Consider the following 15,633-nt stretch of genomic DNA (forward strand, 5'->3'; position numbering starts at 1 on the left):
TCGGTCCTCACAGAGGAGGGAGCTTGTACCTGAATAAAACTTGGTCTTAAATGTGCCACTGGACTGTTTTGGAGTGGGGGGTTGGGGGGGGCTTTGCAGCTTACCTGGCTGCTTCTTGCTCTGACTGAGGTCTGCTGGGAGCAGGAGGCGGGGCTCTTTACTGCCGGAGCTCCGCTCCTGTGCACTCCTGCAGGAAATGATCCCTGCCTGTGAGGCAAGTAGGGCTGGGAGAGTTCAGAGACTGGCCCACAATCACCCAGCTGGTTCCATGTGGAGGAGGAGGAGCGGGGAAGCAAACCTGGTCTTTCACATTAGAATCTGTTACTCCTGACCACCCCCCACCGTGCAGAGATCAGGTCACCTGGAGATAACGGCCTCTTTGGAAGGTGGACTCTCTGGCAGTTCTACCCCATTGAAGGGCCTCCCCTACCCCCCCCCTTCTTCCACCATCTGTCACCCCCCAGAGGTTTGCCAACCAGGAAAGTTACGGCAACCAGCACGGAGGGAGGGAAACCGGTTCGCTTAGCCCCCGAGCAGCGCCGCGCATTTATGCAAACCCGTCCCACACACCCCCCACCCCTAAATCTGCCGTAGCCGGGCGACTAATCCCCAGGGAATCTGGAGCGCCGCGCGGAAAGCAAGGCGGGGAGGCGGCAAGCGAAGGGATAAAGTCCACTCCTCCGCGCGGGCAGCTTGCAGGGGAGAGGCGCGTAGCCGCCGGGCGCCCCGAGCCGCGGCAGCAGCAGCAGCAGCCCAGCAGCAGCGCCATGCAGCCCTCCCGCGCCTGTTTGTGGCACGGCCTGGCTTTCGCCTGGTTCGTCTTCATCGCCTCCGCGACCTCCCAGATCAGCGTGGCCGGCGTCACCGACGCGCCTCCGGAAATCGTCGCCTACGGCGGGCCCTGGAAGTTCCTCACTTTTCTCAACCTGGTAAGCGGCTGCAGGCAAGGCCGGCTCCCCAGGGGCATCTCTGCGCGCCCAAGGGAACGGGGGGCCGGAGGGCGGGAGGCGCCCAGGGACAGCCCCCCCCCCCGCGCCGGCATGTGAGCGAGCTCACAGCTTTTTAGCCTCCGGCTCACCCATTTTTGTCTTAACTCAGGAAGGATGGCTCCAGAGCAAACTGATTTTATGCAGCAGCCAAACTACCTGCTCACAACCAATGTTCCCTCTAAGCTGTGGAGTCTTGTGAGCAAAATTTCTACTTTGTGAGCTGCTGGCATTAAAGTTATGAGCGAGCCATTTGACCACTGCATAACTTAGTTTGCTCTGGAGCCATCCTCCCTGAGCTAAGACAAAAATGTGTGAGCCGGAGGCTAAAATTCTGTGAGCTAGCTCACACTAACTCAGCTTAGAGGGAACACTGCTCACAACTTGAATGCCAGTAGCTCACAAAGTAGAATTTCTGCTCACAGGACTCCACAGCTTAGAGGGAACATTGGTCACTTGGGAGGGCGGGGAAGGGGGTCCCCGAACTTTGGGCAAGAAAGAAGGCGAGGGCGGAAGCAGAGCGCGCTCGCGTGCAAAGGAGAAGCGAGGAAACGCCTCCAGCAGTAGAAAGGGAAGGGTTGCCTCCAGCAGAGGCCAGCGAGACTTTCCGGGTGCAGGGCTAAATCTGTCGTCTTTACTGAAAGCGTTTTAATGAATTAGTTTGGGTGGCAGGAAAGACCCAAGACGGGTGAGCTCCTGTCTCTAGCTCCAGCTCCTGCCAACCTAGCAGTTCGAAAGCAAGAAATTGCGAGTAGATAAATGGGTACCACTTCGGTGGGAAGGGAACAGCGTTCCGTGTGCCTTGGTGTTTAGTCATGCCGGCCACATGACCACGGAAACGTCTTCGGACAGCGCTGGCTCTTCGGCTTTGAAACGGAGATGAGCACCGCAACCCTAGAGTCGGATTCGACTGGCTTTCGAGCAAGGGAACCTTTACCTTTGGGTGGCAAACGCTATAGCACCGTCTTGTCTAACCTTGGCATACACATCGGGGAAGACAGATCCAGGTTGGTCAGAAGCAGCAGAAGAAGAAAGTTTTGAGTCCAGCGGCACCTTTGAGACCAACAAAGTTTTATTCAAAGTATAAGATTTCGTGAGCCGCTGGACTCCAATGTCAGTCTTTCTTTGTGGCATCTACTCTTGCTTTTCTGGGTATTTAACCCAGCAACTGTGAGAATACATTTATTAGATATTTTGGATTCAGCGGGAGCCCTCTGCAATTCACTGTACTGCACAGCCTCTCTCCGTTTGCCTGGTGGGTTACTGGTCCACCTTCTTCCTTCCAGAAAGGGAGTTCAAAGCATTTTTTAGCATCCCGACTGGAAGCAAAAAGTGATACAGCTAGTTCAGTTACAGTATGCCCTCAGGAGAGCCTTTGACTTGTGCTTCTCAAGGAGCAGCCTGCAATGCAGCGCCAAGAATCTCTTCCAAAACTGAGCCGGGCTTCAAGGACAATCCCGCATATGCCGGGGAGGTCAGCTACTCAAAAGGGAACAAACCAAAGAGGCCATTGGAAGTGAGTTAGTCTGGTACAATGGCAGGATTGCTGGATTTCAGCCAGGAGCGCTTGAGTTCGAATCCCTAGTCAGCTAAGATATCACTGGGTATGCCAAACCCTTGGCCGTACCTTATGTCGCTTTTTGGTTTGCTGTGAATGAGACATAGAACCAGGAGGTTCCTCCTTAGGGTTAACCCACAAACAATTTTTAAATTAGGTTTGCATACACAATCCATGTCACCACATTCATCCAGATGGCACTGTTTGCCAAGAGGCATATTACGTCCTTCAACAAGGCACATGGGAAGAAAAGCAAACCGGTTCACACGGGAGCACCACTGGGCCAAAGGCGAACCTTGCCCTCTACTTATAGTGATCTCTGTTGTCAGTCTGTGGCAACTCCCACTTGGGTTCTGGTTTGCAACTTGTAGTCACCGATCCAGCTTCTAGCTGCATAGCTTTCCTGGGGATTCTGTTTCTTAGTGTGATCCTTGAGTGTTGATAGAGAATGTAATCTCCCTCTGCATGTGAGACCATCAGACTTCTCAGGGCTGGTTAGCGTAGTTAGACCGCTTGCTGCCCAAGGAAAAGAACCACTCATTTCTCTTCAGATCCAAACAAACTGTGGCTGCGGTCACACGGAACATTAGCCACGCAAGAGAGACAGAAGACAGGCGGATTTTCGGGGTGCGATCTCAACGGCACATCTGGGAAGCGTAGCGCTTCCGTGGCACAACCAAGGCTTCCTGCCGAAAACACGCAGCAAAAAACTAGTACCTCAGAGGTACTAGTTTCCGGAAACCGCGGGGCAAGGGCGGGCGTCTGATCGCGTTTCCGGTGGCATCCGGCGCCCGCCCATGTCCCCTTGTGAAAAAGGTGTTTTTTTTTCTCCAAGTCTCCGTGGATGCGCACACGCACCCAACGGAGCATGCGCATTCGTCGTGTACACAAAAAAAGGAAAACCAGTTTGCCGCACCGCGCGCTTCTTCGTTGTGCGCAGGCGTGTCCTGTGATCGGCACCTCTCCCTACCCACGGAATCTCCACGGTACCTCCACAGAACCTCCACAGGAGGTCTGATCGCTTAACCGCGCGTTGGTTTGCCCCGGGGCAAACAGCCACGCTTCCCCCCCGCTGTTTCCTGCCCGTGTGACTGGAGCCTATGTTCTTTAATATTCAACACCAACTTGACACAAGCAGCAGAAAAATGCAGAACTGGGTATAGGAGAGCTGTCTTTGTTTGTATTCAGTATGAATTGAAAGTCTCCGTCTTCTGAGGTTTCTTCTGCCAGAGTTCTGATGGGGGGGGGATCTCCTCTCCCTGGGATTTCCTTCATGGACTTTGCTTTGAGATTGGCTGTGGTAGGTTGCTGGAGCCTAAGCTCTCTGAAGAGCTATTCAGCCCTCCCTGATCTCGAGCTCCCTCAGTACTCAGGCAACGTCCACCTCTTGAGGGAATTCTCTACTGCAAGGATTTAGATTTCAGCTCTGTCCTCGTTTTCTGAGGTCCTTCCTCTGCCTCCCTGGCTGACTAAACTAGGTCTTCTTATACGTCAAAGGGAAATTGAAAAATGTGACTTTTGATTAGGTAAAGGTTTCCCTTGCTAGAAAGCTAGTCGACTCTGACTCTAGGGGGCGGTGCTCATTTCCATTTGGAAGCCAAAGAGCCAGCACTGTCTGAAGACATTTCCGTGGTCATGTGGCCAGCATGACTAAACGCCAAGGCACACGGAACGCTGTTACCTTCCCACCAAAGTGGTACCTATTTATCTACTTGCCGTTTCTCACTTTCGAACTGCTAGGTTGGCAGGAGCTGGGGCCAGAGACGGGAGCTCACTCCGTCACGCAACACTCAGGTCTCGAACTGCTGAACTACAGACCTTCTGGTCTACAGCTCAGTGTCTCAGCCTCTGAGCCACTGTGGCCCCTTGACTTTTGATTAGCACCTATCTACGTTTGCTGAAGTATGATTGCTCTGTTCTCCCTGCTGTACGACTGGTTCCTCTCGAACCAGGCTGAGGGACCATCACAACGGCTATATTTTCCTTCCTTCTTCTCTAACTGGTGAATTTTACAAACCCTGAATTTGAATGATTGTTCAGCTTTATAAGACACATACAGACCTTAAGTTCATTCTAAAACATATACTTTTACATTTACAATTTGATAGATAGATAAAACAGATTAGATAGATTAGATAGATAGATAGATAGATAGATAGATAGATAGATAGATAGATAGATAGATAGAGGCCCCGGTCACACGAAAGGTTTTGGCCCGGGAGAGGGACAGATCGGGGGTGCAGCAAACGTGCGCAATCCCACTGCAACATCTGGGAAACGTTGCGCACCCGTCCCCGATCCGGCCCTTCAGGCCGAAAAGCCGCATCTAAAATAAACCACCTACAGAGGTGGACTTACCAGCATGGCCGCATCAAGCGCGGCTGTGGGATCACCGGTGCGTCCTTCTGCCGGCGCATCCAAGACCCCTGGCCGAACTGCGCATGCTCACACATGTGCAGTTCGGCAGCCTCCATCTGTCTCGTCGCTTTCTCCCCGGTCTCCCCGGCATCTGATCGTGCCGGGGAGCAACTGCGCGGCGGCTCACGGGAACTGTATGACCCCGCCGCTGCGTGTCTTTTTTGGTGCGGCTTTCAAAAGCCGCACTTTGCCCGCGCTCCCCCCCCCCCCCCGCGTGGCAGGGACCATAGTTACTTCATGGAGAGTAAATGCATTTTTGCTATCACAAGGTACGTCTTTACCAAAAAAGCCCCAATAATATTTTGGTGGTGCTGTCTCTTTTTGGTTTTGCTTCCCCCCTCCCCCCCGGCAATCATTTCCCCAGGGTATCAGAGGGACAGTCCTCTTTTGAGATGGGGTTTAGACTCTGTGACCTGTGTAATCAATACCTTGTGCAGTGTGGACCTACCTCTATTGGTACCTTGCAGATAAGCTATGTTACTCCCTTCAGATTAATACATTCTATATCATGGCATTGTTTCTAGCACTTGAGGCTAAGGAGATTTCCTCCAGTTTAACTGGCCTTTCCTGCACTGGATGAGCTACTTAATTGGAAGAAAGCTCCTTATATGCGTTTAAAGTGCAGTCAAGTTGCAACCAACTTATGGCCACCCTGTGGGTTTTCCACGGCGAAAGATGAACAGAGGTGGTTTGACATTACCTGCCTCTGCATCCTGACCCTGGACTTCCTTGGTGGTCTCCCATCCAGGTACTAACCTGGGCTGTCCCTGCTTAGCTTCCGAGATCTGATAAGACTGATCTAGGCTTGGCCATCCAGGTCAAGGCAAGACTCTTTAGCCTGGAGGAACTTCTTCCATCCTAATGGAGAATGCATGCCAATGGGAACCTGGTGGAACTCTCTGCCAAGCACCATCAGGGCCCCGCAGGACCTGATGCAGTTCTGCAGGGTCTCCAAGGCAGACATGTTAACATAAGAACATAAGAGATGCCAATGTTGGATCAGGCCAAAGGCCCCTCCAGTCCAACACTCTGTGTCACACAGTGGCCAGAAATACCAGGTGCCATCAGGAGGTCCACCAGTGGGGCCAGGACATTAGAAGCCCTCCCACTGTTGACCCCCCCCAAGCACCAAGAAGACAGAGCATCACTTGCCCCAGAGTCCCTATCTATACCTTGTGGCTAATAGCCACTGATGGACCTCTGCTTTATCCAATTCCCTCTTGAAGCCGTCCATGCATGTAGCTGCACCACCTCCTGTGGCAGTGAATTCCATGTGTTAATCACTCTTTGAGTGATTCTGCAAGGCTTTTGGTTGAGGACAGCGACAGTTCCATTTTGGCTTGCACACTTCTCTGTTCTTTACATCTACCTAGCCCTCCCCTGCCCGCGAAGTAACCGGTAGTTGGAATTGGGATGGATTAATTGTTCGCTATCTGATTGTTGAAATGCTTTATTCATGTTATAACTGGTTTCATCTTGTCTTTGTTTTATGGCTGTTGTACATCGCCCAGAGCCCTGCTGTGGCAGGGATTGGGCGATTCATAAATATGATAAATAAATAAAAATTAAAGGGTATGTATTTAAGTGAGTTTTATCATCTTTGCACATTTGGTCTAAACAAAGCTACCTATGCTCCCCGGTGCGTATTTAATCCCATTAAACAAGACAGTGCTAAAGTTTGCCGCCCAAACTAATTTATTAAAACAGTTTCAGTAAATAAGATAGATCTAGCCAGCAGCGATTTCCCATGTGCCGATTCATGGTTCGCCCCGAAAACGGCTCCCTTAAATGCAAGAAGGGAGTTCACTGAGGCATGTACAATTGAAACTGGATGAAGATGTGCTCATTAGTTGTAATTAATTTAGGTTTTCCAGGCTGCTTTGTGTGGCATCTCCTTGCTGGTTGATGGGCTTACCTTAATGAAGAAACAGGGAATTGCCAAGTTCGTGCTTCGCTTCAGAGACTTGCTCTTCGGATCCCTGTGTTTTCCTATGTCTCTGGTAAGTTGTAAGTAAACCGTCGTCATGATGACAGTGCTGTGCAGCAGTTGTAATGATTGCAAAATGGTTGTTCTTAGCCAGTGTTGATGGTTTAGGTAACAGTAGGAAATACTGTTGTGATTTAGGTCGTGGGCAAAGTCATCTTTGTGGTGTAGTGGTTAAGAGCAGTGGACTGTAATCTGGAGAACTGGATTTGACTCCCCACTTCTCCACATGTAGCCTGCTGGATGACCTAGGGCCAGTCTCAGTTCTCTCAGAAATCTCATGAGGTGCCTGTTGTGGGGAGAGGAAAGGAAGGTGATTGTAAGCTGCTTTGAGACTCCTTAAAGTAGAGAAAAGTGGGGTATGAAAACTTCTTCTTCGGCATTTGTAAGTCAAGAAAGGTGACAAGGATGAGTAATTGCTTGTGCTCGCATATGAACATAGTTTCCATGGGTAAATTATGCTCTGGTTAGCTGCGTATCTGACAAGCTGCTTCACGTGTTAAAACATCCAGCATATCAGAGGCACGAATGTATCTGCTTTCTGTTGCATACTCTCACAGCCATTAAGAGAATTCATGCACACGTAACCCACACATGTATCTGGAAACGTGCATATGGTAGAAATGCACTTCTCCGAAAGCAGCTGTACTTATCCATCCATTCTGATGGCCTGTTGTAGAATATGGAGCCTCTCTTGATTGGTTTAGGGGTCCCCAGCTGTTCTGAACCTGCTGGCACCTTTGCAATTTTGAGGTGGGAATTTTGAGGCACTACGGAATGGCTACGCACACGTACACACAGACTCACAGAGTAGGAAGGGGGATAGGGAATATAAACGTGTGCACACACACAGAAGAAGCCCAAGGGGGAAATAATGCCCACAGAAGATGACCAAGGGGGGAAAGGGGTGCTGCACTGATCCATGAATCCTGTTTACATGATCACAGATCTCTTTTCAGTGAGTAGTGGGGAGGGTCTGAATGAGAAGCCCCTTTATTTGTATTATGGCAGTCCCTGGTTCTGCTTGTACAACGGCCCTGCCTCCTTTCCTGGCTCCTGGGTGCCCCATTGGGGAGCCCTGATTTAAAATAACCAGGAGAAGACTAGTACGGCCTTCATGGGACTTGCACCCCTTCAGAATGCCGCTGGGGTCAGAGTGAGTGTTCACTCCTTAGAATGCTCAGAACAGCTGTGTGTGGAGAGTTAGCATCTAAGTCAGAAGTCTAGACCTGGAGCGCTACTTCCTGATGTGATAGCTTTCTACATGCAGGGATTTTTTCCCCGTTTGTTTGCTTGCTTAAAACTTTGCTATGCCACCCTTCTAACTCGTAACGGAAGCTGTTTTGACTTGGGTACTCATTCAAAAGTACAATGTTCCATTTGTGCTCTGGAACATTACTGGGTTCTTTTTTGGACTATATGAATCCCGTGCGGCTTCACTAAATTTCTGAAGGAAGGAACTACATTCAGTCTGGTGGGGCAGGTGCTACTCTGCAGTAGGTGAGATGATCACTGTAGCCTGTCAAACCCATGTGCCTGTCAATCAAGGGAATGTTCTTTTCTCCTAACCACTACATCAAACTGGCTCTCTAATAGTCATCCTTTTGGTAGCGGCAAGAACGTCAACAGCCACTATCTGGAAATGTCCAGATGTACCTACACTAACTTTGTGGTGTCACAAGATATGGGAAATGTATATAATGAATAAAATTGTCATCCGTCTTGTTCCGATTTTGCTGAAGTCTGGTCCCTTATCTTAGATTACTCATTGCAGCTTGAAGTGGTTCTGAAGAACTTAAAATCTTTAATTTTAATATGATATTTATATATATATTTGGTATTGCTTCAATTGTGTGAATATGACTGTAACTGTAGGTTGGTTTGTATTGTATGTGTGTTGTACATATATTATTTATAGAATATTAAATAAAATGTGTTTTTTTTAAAAAAAGTATTGCTTTAGGTTCTTCATGAGCATACAAGTAAAACTATTGTAGAATCTCTGATTCCATTTTAAGCTTTTATTAAAGCATACCTATTGCATTCTTAACATTGATTACATCAACAGAAAATTATACCGTTCATCATTGTTACTTAGATAATTCAAGGAGAGTAGTTACCTGAGTCCGTAGAAGTACCGTACCCCAAAAACGAGCAGGTCACAGGCCGGGAGTCCCTCCTGAGAAGAAGCTCTTGATCAGTTCAGCTTCCGTTATTAAGAAGATTGCAACATCATCTCCTAATGATAGCTAACTGTAGCGTGGACTCTGATCTGAGAGAACCAAGTTTGATTTCCCACTCCTTCACATGCAGCTGCTGGTGTCACCTTGGGTCAGTCACAGGTTCTCTCAAAGCTGTTCTCTCAGGAGCAGTCCTCGAAAGAGCTCTCTTAGCCCCGCCTACCTCACAGGGTGTCTGTTGTGGGGAGGGGGAAGGGAAAGAAGATTGAGACTCCTTCGGGTAGTGAAGGGCAGGATACAAATCCAATCTCCTCCTCCTCCTCCTTTTCCTCCTCCTCCTCCTCCTTCTTGAACTCATTATCATACAGCACCTTAGAGACCAACAGGATTTTCAGGTAATCAGCTTTTGAGAGTTGAAGCTCCCTTTGTTAGATATGAAGTTTTGACTCCTTAAAGCTCCTACTCGGACAATCTCATTGGTCTCTTAAGTTGCTACCGGACTCGAATTTACCTCTTCTCCTGCAGCTACCCTCCTGAAACTGTCGTTCTCATATAACTTGAAACGCTGTACAAGGTTATTTGTATTTAAAATGTCATCTCAAAATATGTAAAAATGGTTAATTCATTAGACGGGAGCTCACTCCATCATGCAGCACACTCGGGTCTCGAACTGCTGAACTACCGACCTTCCACAGCCTGCAGTTCAGCGTCTTAATCACTTGAGCCACCGCAGCTCCATTCACTTCTATGAAGTTGGCCATTTTTGCCCTTCTCAAATGCTCTCTGCACCTGGGCATGAACAAGTAATGTCTATTGATCATGGGTTAGATGGCTTCTAATCTACACAAGGCTATATAATTGTGTTCCTACTTTGTTTCTTGTCCCTCTCCAAGGCTATTCTGTTCTGGGCCTCTGAACTCCCTTTTTTGCCTTTTTAACGGGAAGGCCAGGCACAGAGACATTTTCTAGTTTTTTTTTGGTCAAACCTAGCAATTGTTACCCTGTGTTTCTGGCTATATTCATGACACTTCCTTGGCAGAAAGAGAGCGAGGCATTTCTGATGCCATCCTTTCTCCAGCCACACCGGACATGCTTGTGCCATTTTGCAGGCAGACTTGAGATGGAAAGGACTGACTCTGATTATAAGCAAGGCATACTATTTTTAGTGGAGTGCTTCCTTCTTCAGCGACCTTGACTCTGCTTTCCTACAACGTCGAGAGCTTGTACTCTGGGTAGAATTGCACCCAAGAAAATACGAAACCAACTTTCAGATAGCAGAAACCGGCAACCAAAGTTAAATTCTTGCACTTTGATCTGCCTGTTGCAAATATGTTCTCAGAAGAAACTGTATGTTGCCCAAGAGCAGTGTTCCCCAGCCTATGGGTGAAGACCCAAAAGTGGGTCATGAAGCCTCTGATAGCGCCTCTCCCTTTCCCTTTCCCTCTTTTGTATTTTGGAAACCAAGATCTGACCCTGGAAGCAGTATTTTCCATGTCATACATTAGTTGATATTTTTTTCTTTCCTGCATATAAAAGGTAAAGGTTCCCTTGCTCAAAAGCCAGTTGAGTCTGACTTTAGGGTTGCGGTGCTCATCTCCGTTTTAAAGCCGAAGAGCCAGCGCTGTCCGAAGACGTTTCCGTGGTCATGTGGCCGGCATGACTAAACACCAAGGCGCACGGAACGCTGTTCCCTTCCCATCGAAGCGGTACCTATTTATCTACTTGCAATTTCTTGCTTTCGAACTGCTAGGTTGGCAGGAGCTGGAACTAGAGACGGGAGCTCACTCCGTCATGCGGCAACTCGGGTCTTGAACTGCTCAACTACCGACCTTCCACAGCCTGCAGTTCAGTGTCTTAACCACTTCAGCCACCGTAGCTCCTTTCCTGCATATACATGTCTGTAAAAAATAAAATAAAAATTAAATATTTCAAACAGCTTAACAACAAAACTGCACATATACATTGATGAAGTAATATGTGGGCTGATGGTTACTGGAGTCAGTTTCATAGAACCTTAGGTGGGATTAGAGGAAGTAATGAAGAAGCCCAGGTTGGTCAGATGCTGGAGTATAACCTCTATAGGCAAAGGCTGTGTATCTTGGAATGCCACTTGTTTGGGGTTCACAGTGTGTGCAGTGTCAGTTGGTTTCTGAAGTGGTTTTATCTTACTTTAGGTAGGTGGGGCTGAGAGAGCTCTCTTGAGAACTGCCCTTGAGAGAACAGCTCTGAAAGAACTTGTGACTGACCCAAGGTCACACCAGCAGCTGCATGTGGAGGAGTGGGGAATCAAACGTGGTTCTCCCAGACTAGAGTCTGCGCTCCTAACCACTAAGGTGGGTGCCAAGGTCGTGGTTTGCCAGGGGTGCCAAAAGACTTTGGGCCAGCCTTGGATGGGTCACCATACCAAGTAATTTCGACTTGTGGGTCCACCATAGTGAAAAGGTCAGGAACTGCTCTCCAAGAGTATGACCGGTTTATTGTCAATGAGGATTATACTTATGCCGCTTTAAAGACAGAGTAGATTTTGCTCCTTGGCTCAATCTGAGCAGGTGGTGACACAAAACCGGTGCATGTAGTTTTAGGGATGAAGCAGGGATTCTGGAGAGGGCCTGTGGCTCAGTGGAATCACCTCTGCTTGGCATGCAGAAGGTCCCAGGTTCAATCCGCCGCCGCCCGGCGGGTACTCATTTGCATATTAAGCGGCACACCGGTTTATTGTCAATGAGGATTATACTTATGCCGCTTTAAAGACAGAGTAGATTTTGCTCCTTGGCTCAATCTGAGCAGGTGGTGACACAAAACCGGTGCATGTAGTTTTAGGGATGAAGCAGGGATTCTGGAGAGGGCCTGTGGCTCAGTGGAATCACCTCTGCTTGGCATGCAGAAGGTCCCAGGTTCAATCCGCTTACAGGGCTCTTTTTGTAGCAGGTACTCATTTGCATATTAAGCAACACACCCCTAATGTAGCCAATCATCCAAGAGCTTACAGTAGCTCCTGTAAGAAGAGCTCTGTAAGCTCTTGGAGGATTGGCTACATTAGGGGTGTGTGGCCTAATATGCAAAGGAGGTCCTGCTACAAAAAGAGCCCTGATCCGCGGCATCTCCGTCTTAAGGGACCAGGCAGTAGGTGATGTGAAAGACCATTGCCTAGGGAGCTGCTGCCAGTCTGAGTAGACAATACGGACCTTGATGGACTGAGAGGTCTGATTCCGTATAAGGCAGCTTCGCGTGTTAACGTGTATTCTGCTCAGTATTTAGAGACTGTGAATATGGCACCGGGATGAAATCACGGGAATGACAATTTCATTGGATCCTGAATGCCTTTTCTTACATCACTGGCCAACTTACATTGAAACGCACCAACATAAGCAGATTCTGGACATTATGATTTTTGCTGCCCGTACCACAATTGCCACCTGCTGGAAAGACACCAAGCCTCCAACCGTAATGTTATGGTACCAGAAGCTCTGGGACCATTTTCTAATGGACTCTGTTACTAGCAAAATAAACAATTCAGCTTTGAAACCAATACAAAGACCTATAAAGGAAAAGTGGACTCCCATACTTGATTTTTTGACCTCACAGGAATATTTACCTACTTCCTGGCAATACTTACAGAAGTGGATGTGATTGCTCTTACACTGTAACTACTACTGCTTGTGCTTCGCTTTACAGAGTTCTCATCAGTACTAAACAATACCTGTTCAAAGTACATAATATAGAAGATATCAAGAGATAGTACGCTGTACAAAACTGTTATGGATACTGATTATATTGGTTTGTTATGCGAATGTAAATTTCATATCTTTATAGACATGGCACTATGTATCATTTGCTATACTAGTTATTGGTATTGATTTTGATACCCTATGTTATTTAATTCTTGTTACAATCATTACAATAAAATATAAATAATAAAAAAAAAAGAATGGGGCACCATCGTGATCTTGGCATGGCTCCCATGCATCTCACCTGAGTCCGAACGGTAGCATTTGCTGTGGATAGAATCCTAGAATTGCAGAGTTGGAAGGGGCCATACAGGCCATCTAGTCCAACCCCCCTGCTCAATGCAGGATCAGAGCATCCCCGACAAGTGTATAGAATCACAGAATTGTTGTGTCCGTATTCTTTCCATGTTCCATGTTGTGTCCTTATTCTTTCCATGTTTTTGTGTCATACTTGGTATTCAAAAGGGTCACTAACGGAGCTTCCTGTCTTGTGGGAACTCACATGTGGCCCCACCCTCCTGCCTGTCCATCCACTTTCTGCCACATTCCGCCTATCACAGGTTTTTTCAGCATTGGGGGTGCTTTTGTGCTACTCGGTTGTTCCTTGTCTACAGTCAGCTGCAAGCAGAATGGTTAAATATGGGGTTTAACACAGCAGAGGCGAAGTCAGGGTGATTTCAACAAGCAGCAGTTTATTGCATCTCAACAGGAATGCTTGACATGGGGCCACTGCCCCAACTATATACACCTAAGCCACTCCCTGCCCCCATGTGATTGGTAAGTTCAAATAGCCTCCAGGCTCCAGATTGGCTGGCTGCCCCCAGGGGCCGATCCGCAGGCAGGCTCCGGGATCCTGCCTGCCTTTGTTCTGGGGCTTTAAGCTCCAACTAGGTGGCACGCCCAGACATGCCTCCCCACTCTCCATCTAAGTGGCCTGCCAGACAAGTCCAGGCATGCCTCCTTATGTTAGCTACTAGCACCAGCAGCAGTTAAGCCTGAATGGAAGGTTGCACATGTCCAGACATAACAGAAATGGAAACACAGCACTTAATCTAGAACAGTGGTTCCCAAAGTGGGTGGCGGGATTACCGTCCTAGAGGGTCATTAAGAGGCAAGGGTGTGTGTGTTTATTTTTATTTTATTGTATTAGATTTATATCTTGCCCTCCCCACATAGCAGGCTCAGGGTGGTTCCAGATATACAGATCTGCAAATAATGCAGATTTACAATTAAAACATTTTTATCAGTACAGCATCCAGCACTAGCCAAAGGATCATGAAATAGTGATTGTGAGCTTCACCAGACTGGATGTTAAGAATCACACTAACCCCCCCCCCCCCCAAAAAAAAAAACAATGCAACCATCCTCCATTATTTCCAAAGGACTAAAGTCAAACAATTATTTCCAAAGGACTAAAGACAAATCAGTAGAAACAGAAGGGGGGGTATTTTTGCACCCCAGCAGGACCAGTGCAATGTACAGAGTATCCAGCATAATATTAACAAAGGTTTGCTACTATGCTATTCTTAAATACATTCTATCATCAAGCAGGATAGGGATGAGAAGGTCTTGAGACCAAGAAGTGAAAATAAACGGGGGGACGGACACAGAAAAATTAGGCAGAGACAGAAATGACTGAGAAATGTGTGGAAAAGAGGGAGAGAAAGTAAGAGAGGCAAAAGTTTTTATCTTGTTGCAGCACCCTAACTACTGCTTTGCAAGGTCTGGCTGAGCTGGTTGCAAGGAAAGGGAGAGAGAAAGGCTCAGCTATTGGAGAAAATGATCTGCAGGCTGGCAGTTACTGTAGCAGCCGTCAGTATGATCTGTTAAGGAAGTTTGCTTGAGTCTTGGAGAAAAGGGAAGCTTAGCGGATCCTAGAGCTTTTGGTTGTGCTCAGACTTCCCTGCGCCCCTAGTGGCTGCAGCCAGAACTGCATTTTAAAAATGAAGACATTTGATCAGAGGCAGCAGGACAGCTGCCCCCCCTTTGTACACCACTGGAATACTTTGCTCAGTGATGAACTCAAAGAGATCAGGCATGACATTGCTTATTTATCAGAACTATTTGCAAAGTTCAGTTAAATGACTTTGCAGTTTCAAGGAAATGAGGTCAATCTCATTAAGGCCAAATCTGTCATCTCTACGTTTATTTCGAAGATCACTCTATTCAAACACAACATATGTGGTCATGAGCGATATCAATTTCTGAGCCTGTCTGAAATAGGAGAGAAAGGCGGGGTACAAGATGATGATCTGCAGGGGTCTTTTCATAGAAAAAGAGCTGCATGAGCTCATTAGCATATGGTATGCTAATGAGCTACTAGGCTATTAGCATATGCCATGCCCCCTGACATCACCGGAAGTGATGTCAGAAGGGGAAGCAAAAGGGGGGAGGCATCTTCAAAAGCCTCCCCTTCCCTTCCCCAGCTGGCCTGCGGGGGGGGGGGAGAGAAGGGGTTTAAAGTTTAAAACCCTTCTCACTAGAGTTGGGCCACAGAAGGAGGAAGAAGGAAAGGAAAGAGAGAGTAGAGAGAAGGAAAGAGGGAAAGAAAGAGAAGGAAAGAAGGAAGAAAAGAAGGAAGGAAAGGGGATAAAAAGAGAGTAGGAAAGACAACAGGGCTCTCTGGTCATCCCCTGGCCGCAGCACTTCTGTGTGGGCCCGGGGGACCTGGCAGCAGCACTCTCCTGGCATCCCCCGAGCCGCAGGGCTTCTGCAGAGGGGAGCTAGGGACGGGGCTTGCCGGCGCCGCCATTAGCATGGGCCCCTCGGGTGCTGTGAG

The 15,633-nt window shown here is 48.0% G+C and overlaps 1 protein-coding gene across 1 annotated transcript in view; it reads left to right on the forward strand.

Moving 5' to 3' along the window:
- ADTRP (androgen-dependent TFPI-regulating protein) overlaps nucleotides 1-15,633 on the forward strand; it is a 53,294-nt gene that overhangs the window by 22,371 nt on the left and 15,290 nt on the right. The window contains exons 2-3 of the mRNA XM_015413988.1: nucleotides 465-929; nucleotides 6,828-6,962. Of these exons, the coding sequence (XP_015269474.1) occupies nucleotides 465-929; nucleotides 6,828-6,962 (600 nt within the window). The remainder of the gene's footprint in view (nucleotides 1-464; nucleotides 930-6,827; nucleotides 6,963-15,633) is intronic.

Source organism: Gekko japonicus, unplaced genomic scaffold, assembly GCF_001447785.1.
Source record: "Gekko japonicus isolate JY-2015 unplaced genomic scaffold, Gekko_japonicus_V1.1 scaffold2143, whole genome shotgun sequence".
Classification (NCBI taxonomy): domain Eukaryota; kingdom Metazoa; phylum Chordata; class Lepidosauria; order Squamata; family Gekkonidae; genus Gekko; species Gekko japonicus.